At 28.2% G+C, this 9,420-nt stretch overlaps 1 protein-coding gene across 1 annotated transcript; it reads left to right on the top strand.

Annotated features, from left to right (window-relative positions):
- Positions 1-8,771: 8,771 nt before the first annotated feature.
- Positions 8,772-9,191, top strand: LOC145270221 (uncharacterized). The gene has a single exon (XM_080125853.1). It carries the CDS (start codon positions 8,772-8,774, stop codon positions 9,189-9,191), a length of 420 nt encoding a protein of 139 aa, XP_079981979.1.
- Positions 9,192-9,420: the final 229 nt, after the last annotated feature.

The following is a 9,420-nucleotide window of genomic DNA, read 5'->3' as shown; positions in this document are numbered from 1 at the left end:
AAAACAACATTTTTCAACTATTTAAGTTTTGAAAACAACATTTTTCAACTAATAAAGTTTTGAAAACAACATTTTTCAACTAATAAAGTTTTGAAATCAACATTTTTCAACTAATAAAGTTTTGTAAAACAACATTTTTCAACTATTAAAGTTTTGAAAACAACATTTTTCAACTAATAAAGTTTTGAAAACAACATTTTTCAACTAATAAAGTTTTGAAAACAAAATTTTTCAACTAACAAAGTTTTGAAAACAACATTTTTCAACTATTAAAGTTTTGAAAACAACATTTTTCAACTATTAAAGTTTTGAAAACAACATTTTTCAACTATTAAAGTTTTGAAAACAACATTTTTCAACTAATAAAGTTTTGAAAACAACATTTTTCAACTATTAAAGTTTTGAAAACAACATTTTTCAACTATTAAAGTTTTGAAAACAACATTTTTCAACTAATAAAGTTTTGAAAACAACATTTTTCAACTAATAAAGTTTTGAAAACAACATTTTTCAACTAATAAAGTTTTGAAAACAACATTTTTCAACTAAAAAGTTTTGAAAACAACATTTTTCAACTAATAAAGTTTTGAAAACAACATTTTTCAACTAACAAAGTTTTGAAAACAACATTTTTCAACTAATAAAGTTTTGAAAACAACATTTTTCAACTAATAAAGTTTTGAAAACAACATTTTTCAACTAATAAAGTTTTGAAAACAACATTTTTCAACTAATAAAGTTTTGAAAACAACATTTTTCAACTATTAAAGTTTTGAAAACAACATTTTTCAACTAATAAAGTTTTGAAAACAACATTTTTCAACTAATAAAGTTTTGAAAACAACATTTTTCAACTAATAAAGTTTTGAAAACAACATTTTTCAACTAATAAAGTTTTGAAAACAACATTTTTTTTAACTAATAAAGTGTTGAAAACAACATTTTTTTAACTAATAAAGTTTTGAAAACAACATTTTTCAACTAATAAAGTTTTGAAAACAACATTTTTCAACTAATAAAGTTTTGAAAACAACATTTTTCAACTAATAAAGTTTTGAAAACAACATTTTTCAACTATTAAAGTTTTGAAAACAACATTTTTCAACTAATAAAGTTTTGAAAACAACATTTTTCAACTAATAAAGTTTTGAAAACAACATTTTTCAACTATTAAAGTTTTGAAAACTACATTTTTCAACTAATAAAGTTTTGAAAACAACATTTTTCAACTAATAAAGTTTTGAAAACAACATTTTTCAACTATTAAAGTTTTGAAAACAACATTTTTCAACTAATAAAGTTTTGAAAACAACATTTTTCAACTAATAAAGTTTTGAAAACAACATTTTTCAACTAATAAAGTTTTGTAAAACAACATTTTTCAACTATTAAAGTTTTGAAAACAACATTTTTCAACTAATAAAGTTTTGAAAACAACATTTTTCAACTAATAAAGCTTTGAAAACAACATTTTTCAACTAACAAAGTTTTGAAAACAACATTTTTCAACTATTTAAGTTTTGTAAAACAACATTTTTCAACTAACAAAGTTTTGAAATCAACATTTTTCAACTAATAAAGTTTTGAAATCAACATTTTTCAACTAATAAAGTGTTGAAATCAACATTTTTCAACTAATAAAGTGTTGAAAACAACATTTTTCAACTAATAAAGTTTTGTAAAACAACATTTTTCAACTAATAAAGTTTTGAAAACAACATTTTTCAACTATTAAAGTTTTGAAAACAACATTTTTCAACTAATAAAGTTTTGAAAACAACATTTTTCAACTAATAAAGTTTTGAAAACAACATTTTTCAACTAATAAAGTTTTGAAAACAACATTTTTTTTAACTAATAAAGTGTTGAAAACAACATTTTTTTAACTAATAAAGTTTTGAAAACAACATTTTTCAACTAATAAAGTTTTGAAAACAACATTTTTCAACTAATAAAGTTTTGAAAACAACATTTTTCAACTAATAAAGTTTTTAAAACAACATTTTTCAACTATTAAAGTTTTGAAAACAACATTTTTCAACTAATAAAGTTTTGAAAACAACATTTTTCAACTAATAAAGTTTTGAAAACAACATTTTTCAACTATTAAAGTTTTGAAAACAACATTTTTCAACTAATAAAGTTTTGAAAACAACATTTTTCAACTAATAAAGTTTTGAAAACAACATTTTTCAACTATTAAAGTTTTGAAAACAACATTTTTCAACTATTAAAGTTTTGAAAACAACATTTTTCAACTAATAAAGTTTTAAAAACAACATTTTTCAACTAATAAAGTTTTGAAAACAACATTTTTCAACTAATAAAGTTTTGTAAAACAACATTTTTCAACTATTAAAGTTTTGAAAACAACATTTTTCAACTAATAAAGTTTTGAAAACAACATTTTTCAACTAATAAAGCTTTGAAAACAACATTTTTCAACTAACAAAGTTTTGAAAACAACATTTTTCAACTATTTAAGTTTTGTAAAACAACATTTTTCAACTAACAAAGTTTTGAAATCAACATTTTTCAACTAATTAAGTTTTGAAATCAACATTTTTCAACTAATAAAGTGTTGAAATCAACATTTTTCAACTAATAAAGTGTTGAAAACAACATTTTTCAACTAATAAAGTTTTGTAAAACAACATTTTTCAACTAATAAAGTTTTGAAAACAACATTTTTCAACTAATAAAGTTTTGAAAACAACATTTTTCAACTAATAAAGTTTTGAAAACAACATTTTTCAACTAATAAAGTTTTGAAAACAACATTTTTCAACTAATAAAGTTTTGAAAACAACATTTTTCAACTAATAAAGTTTTGAAAACAACATTTTTCAACTAATAAAGTTTTGAAAACAACTTTTTTCAACTAATAAAGTTTTAAAATCAACATTTTTCAACTAATAAAGTTTTGAAATCAACACTTTTCAACTAATAAAGTTTTGAAAACAACATTTTTCAACTAATAAATTTATGAAAACAACATTTTTCAACTATTAAAGTTTTGAAAACAACATTTTTCAACTAATAAAGTTTTGAAAACAACATTTTTCAACTAACAAAGTTTTGAAAACAACATTTTTCAACTATTAAAGTTTTGAAAACAACATTTTTCAACTAATAAAGTTTTGAAAACAACATTTTTCAACTAATAAAGTTTTGAAAACAACATTTTTCAACTAATAAAGTTTTGTAAAACAACATTTTTCAACTAATAAAGTTTTGAAATCAACATTTTTCAACTAACAAAGTTTTGAAAACAACATTTTTCAACTAACAAAGTTTTGAAAACAACATTTTTCAACTAACAAAGTTTTGAAAACAACATTTTTCAACTATTAAAGTTTTGAAAACAACATTTTTCAACTAATAAAGTTTTGAAAACAACATTTTTCAACTAATAAAGTTTTGAAATCAACATTTTTCAACTAATAAAGTTTTGTAAAACAACATTTTTCAACTAACAAAGTTTTGAAATCAACATTTTTCAACTAATAAAGTTTTGAAATCAACATTTTTCAACTAATAAAGTGTTGAAATCAACATTTTTCAACTAATAAAGTGTTGAAAATAACATTTTTCAACTAATAAAGTTTTGAAAACAACATTTTTCAACTATTAAAGTTTTGAAAACAACATTTTTCAACTAATAAAGTTTTGAAAACAACATTTTTCAACTAATAAAGTTTTGAAAACAACATTTTTCAACTAATAAAGTTTTGAAAACAACATTTTTCAACTATTAAAGTTTTGAAAACAACATTTTTCAACTAATAAAGTTTTGAAATCAACATTTTTCAACTAATAAAGTTTTGAAATCAACACTTTTCAACTAATAAAGTTTTGAAATCAACATTTTTCAACTATTAAAGTTTTGAAAACAACATTTTTCAACTATTAAAGTTTTGAAAACAACATTTTTCAACTATTAAAGTTTTGAAAACAACATTTTTCAACTAATAAAGTTTTGAAATCAACACTTTTCAACTAATAAAGTTTTGAAAACAACATTTTTCAACTAATAAATTTATGAAAACAACATTTTTCAACTATTAAAGTTTTGAAAACAACATTTTTCAACTAATAAAGTTTTGAAAACAACATTTTTCAACTAATAAAGTTTTGAAATCAACATTTTTCAACTAATAAAGTTTTTAAATCAACATTTTTCAACTAATAAAGTTTTGAAAACAACATTTTTCAACTAATAAATTTATGAAAACAACATTTTTCAACTATTAAAGTTTTGAAAACAACATTTTTCAACTAATAAAGTTTTGAAAACAACATTTTTCAACTAATAAAGTTTTGAAATCAACATTTTTCAACTAATAAAGTTTTGAAAACAACATTTTTCAACTAATAAAGTTTTGAAATCAACATTTTTCAACTAATAAAGTTTTGAAAACAACATTTTTCAACTAATAAAGTTTCGAAAACAGTCATATTGAAATTTGGCCTTCGACGAATTTTATAAGGGCCAGTGGAAAAACGGAATTCCTATCTAAAGATTTTGTAAATAAAAACAAATGCCAAGGAAAAAGTCATTTGGAGAGAAGAGGGCACCGAGGCGACCAGTTGTCATTTTGTATCATTCACAGCAAAATGACTACTCCACCACCACCACGCTCCATCTCTCTCTGAGAAAGAACAGAACAGAAAATAAATTGTCATTCCTTTTTATAAACTTACGTCAAGTTTTTTTGTGAAACAACTAATTGTCTTGTATACATTCGTCAAAAACTTGAAACTCTATTTAACAGATTAAATAGACTGTTAACATATTAAATAGACACGGTTAAAAACTAAAGAGCTACGGCATAACGTAACATTAGGAATAGAATTTAAATGTCTACTAAACTCTACCGACAACTGTCTTTCTGTTAGAAGATGTGTGTGTGTGTGTGTGTGTGTGTGTGTGTGTGTGTGTGTGTGTGTGTGTGTGTGTGTGTGTGTGTGTGATCTCTATATCTATATAAGTGAGAATGTGAGTAAGGACACTTCTCAACCTATAGACTCAACGAAGTTTTATCTACAGACTTGAAATTTTGTACATAGGGTATTCAGTTTTCATCCAGAAAAAAGGGCTGCTTATGTTAAGAAGTAGTTAGAAAAGAGTCGGAAATGTTGTAGCAAAGATTCCCCCAAGACGAATGTATATTTATATATACTTTTTATTCACTCTTTAGGTATTTCCTCACAGCAGGACTTGAGTGAATCTTGGCTTGTGGTTTCCCTATTCACCTTCCTCATAAGGATCTTACCCATTTTGTTTGTTTGATGTCTTGGACCCAACTCAGTAAACTTAACTCAGCTTATTCAAACCAGAACACCTGATACGTCATGTCTGGTCCTTATTCGAATACTTCCGGTGCAAACTTGATCAGTCAACAAAGTTTGATACATGTCATGACATGACCACTTTGACCATTTCTGCACCTGCATGCTCGCTCAACTTATCGTTTCCCACGATTTAATCTGTTATTTACTCTACGGTTTGTTAGTACAACGTGCCATGAGGATAATTTTGAAAAAAAAAATGACACTTTTTTACCCCCTAAATTTTGCCCAATCCATTAGATTTTCCTGAAACTTGACGAAAATGTGAAGGCAATGTTGGCCCTTCACACTTCTCACATTCATCATTTCTTCACTATTTTTTGTGGCGTCATCTCACATGCAGCACATGCGCCATGTTTTCTTTGTTATTAGGAATTTAAATATCTACTAAACTCTATCCGCAACAGTGTGAGCAGATGTTCGTGATTTTATTGAACTGATTATTTAACCAACTTTTGTCCTCGGCTCCCTTAACGCCTATTTACTTAATGATCTGTGGTCGTGGGTGTGTGCGTGTCAGAACATATAATTCACAGTAACATGCGTGACATACCTGTCCCTTGTTGGTCGCTTCTAGAGGATTCGTCAATCATTTAGGGATGATTGATGACCCTTCCTCCGAATATAATATTTATGCACATTTTAAAACCAATCAAATACAAAGGTCAGCTTGTCAAAGCAGTGAGCTTCTTTGAGATGCGGGCTATTTCATATTAATTGCAACTGGGGATGTATCTGGCATATATATAGTTAAAGGATTTCATTGAAAGTGGAAGTCATTCTGGAGCGGTAGAATGATGCAAATATTTTTCGGCAACATTGGCAACAGATTTCATGTATATCTTCCATTTCAGGTCAGGTTTGAAGGTCAGACCCCCCCCCCCCCAAAAAAAAACATGATACTTTGCCGTGATTCATAAAAGAAAGCACAAAATTTAAAGTAAAATATTAAAAAAAATATTTAAAAAAATATTTTTAAAATATTTTTAAATATTCAAAAAATATTTTAAAACTTTAATAATTCGTAATAGTGTGGTTTGACGATGGAAAATACTGATGTGACCCTCAAATTAAAATAATAAAAAAAATAATATTAAAATATTTTTTAACCGTGAAACTTTGCCGTGCGTAATAAAAGAAAGTGTAAAACTTAAAATAAATAAAATATTTTAAAAATATTTTTTTAAATATTTTAATATTATTTAAGTATTTTATTTATTTTAAGTTTTAAACTTTAATAATTCGTAATATCGTGATCTGACGGTGTAAAAATACTCATGTGACCCTTCTAGATTGTTGCCAGGCGTAACTGCAAGACTGCCAAGATATTGTATTAAAATGCAACTTTTTTTACGATTGGGCAACGGGGAGCGGCCTGCTAGTTGATCTATAAAACCAATCATATGCAAAGGTTAGACGCAGAAGCTTGTTGAAGCAGGGAGCTTTTTTGAGATGTGAGCTATTCGTATTACTTGCAACTGGGGACGCATGTGGTCCTTATATAGTTAAAGGATTGCATCAAAAGTGAGATACCTTCTAGAGTGGTAGAATGATGCCAATATTTGCCGGCAACATTGGCAACAGATTTAATGTGTATCTTCCATTTCAGATCAGGAGTGAAGGTCAGACCCAGAAGCTTGTCGAAATCAGGAACTTCATTGTTGAAGGTAAGTGCTGATTCAGTTTGACCCATGCAATAAACTACAGTCTTTAACTTACAAATAACTAGGGACGTGTGGTTTCATTTTACTCAAGTTGAATTTCTTGGAAACCGAGAGGCCTCCATCTTGGAACTGACCCTTCATTTCTATATGGCATACATAGATATTCGATTATTCCATTAAAATTCTCTTCCATCTTCAAATGCTGAGTAAAGATTATTTAGTGGATATTAAGTTTCCCTTACTTTATCGATCAGGTAACTATGGGAGGGGAATAGAGAAACTGTGAGCCAAGATTCGCTCCAGTTCTGCTATGACGAGATGTCTGAAGAGTGAAGAATATATATATATATATATATATATATATATATATATATATATATATATACACATTTGTCTTGGGTCCCTGTCTTGAAGCATCTTTGTTACAACAGGTTCGACTGTTTTCAAACTACTTATTCGTAACATAAATAATCTTTAATGTGCATTTGTAAAACAACAGATAAAAATCTGATCACTCCCATGTACCAATTTCGCAATTTTGACTCCTTAGCAGCCCTTTTTTCTGGATGAAAATTGACTCCAAAGTTTACTACCTGTCTGAATACCCTATATACAAAATTTTAAGTCTGCAGATCAAAAATTCGTTGAACCTATAGGTTGAGAAGTGAATAATGGCGTCCCGCTTTATTGATAGATTGCTATGCGCATGCAAAAGTTAAATCAAGAAACCGGAACGAAAGTAAATCAGTTATCAGTGTAATGATATCACTGCTCTTTCGTTTCAGTAATTTTTATATAAACTCTTTTGTTCCGGTTTCTTGATCTAACTTTTGTATGTACTCACGCATGCGCATAGCAATCTATTAATAAAGCGGGACGCCATTATTCAGTTCCTTTCTTACCAACCAAACACACATGTTCCAAGTCCCATTATTGCACATCCATGCACAACACAGCATGACATGGTGGCAAACGGTATTATCATACAACACATAATTTAAAAGAAAAAACAAAGAATTTATTCAACGGATAAACAATGAAAATAAACATTTACAAGAAAAAGGTTTCAAGGGAGGTAAATCAGTTATATACGTTATCAGTTGATCGATAAAACCGATCATATACAAAGGTCAGTGCAGAAGCTTGTTGAAGCAGGGAACTTTATTAAGATGAGAGCTATCCACATAAATTACAATATTTTAGTCAAACAAAAATGTTGTCTACAAAAAAGTGAGAATGTGTGTGACCTATAGACTCAACGAATTTTTGATCTACAGACTTGAAATTTTGTATATAGGGTATTCAGACAGGTAGTAAACTTTTGAGTTAATTTTCATCCAGAAAAAAGGGCTGCTAAGGAGTCAAAATTGTGAAATTGGTACATGGGAGTGATCAGATTTTTATCTGTTGTTTTACAAATGCACATTAAAGATTATTTATGTTAAGAATAAGTAGTTTGAAAATAGTCGGACCTGTTGTAACAAAGATGCTTCAAGACAGGGACCCAAGATAAATTTGTGTATATATATTTTCTTCGCTCTTCAGGCATCTCGTCATAGCAGAACTGGAGCGAATCTTGGCTCATAGTTTCTCTATTCACCTCCCTCATGGGGAGATCCTCTTAATCTATCTTCCTTGTTTTACATCTCAAATACAATTCTCTAAACTCAACTCAGCTTATTCAAACTGGAATACCTGACAAGTCACGTCTGGTCCCACGGGAGTTGTTTCAAGAGTGCTGAGTACAAGAATTATATGCACGGCAAAGGGATCTCCACCAGCTATAGCACTCCATATGACCCGCAGGGGAATGGTCAAGTGGAGCGAATGAATGGAACAGTGTGGAAAACTATTTCATTAGCATTGGAAGACAAAGGTTTGCCGACTGAAAACTGGGAAGAGATTTTAGCAGACTCCCTCCATTCCATTCATTCTTTAATATTCACAGCCACAAATGAGACACCTCATGAGTGCCTGTTTAAACACCCTAGAAGATCAGTGTCCGGGACAGCGGTACCATCTTGGATGACCGAATCTGGTTTTGTTTTAATGCGGAGACACAACTGGTTAACTAAATATGAACCTCTGGTTGATAAGGTTGAACTTCTAGATGCTAACCTGCATTATGCCTTTGTTCGATCTAATGATGGTAGGCAGATGACTATCTACACGTGATTTGGCCCTGTTGAAAGACTACCAATTCACCGATCACCCACAGGACTCAGAAAGAGGAAAATTCACCCCCACCAGTAGAACCAACTGTTTTGCGACGGTCAGAACGTAGTAGAAAACCACCAGATAAGTTGAATTTGTGATTCTAGAGTTTAGTGAATCTTGATTAAATTTATTTTGCACATCAGAACTATTAAATTGCACTCCTTAGTGAGTTTTAACATTGTGAACC

Source organism: Euprymna scolopes, chromosome 46, assembly GCF_053919585.1.
Source record: "Euprymna scolopes isolate OS-2025 chromosome 46, ASM5391958v1, whole genome shotgun sequence".
Taxonomy (NCBI): domain Eukaryota; kingdom Metazoa; phylum Mollusca; class Cephalopoda; order Sepiida; family Sepiolidae; genus Euprymna; species Euprymna scolopes.
Note: the sequence above shows the minus strand (reverse complement) of the source record. Positions and strands in the feature narration are given on the sequence as shown.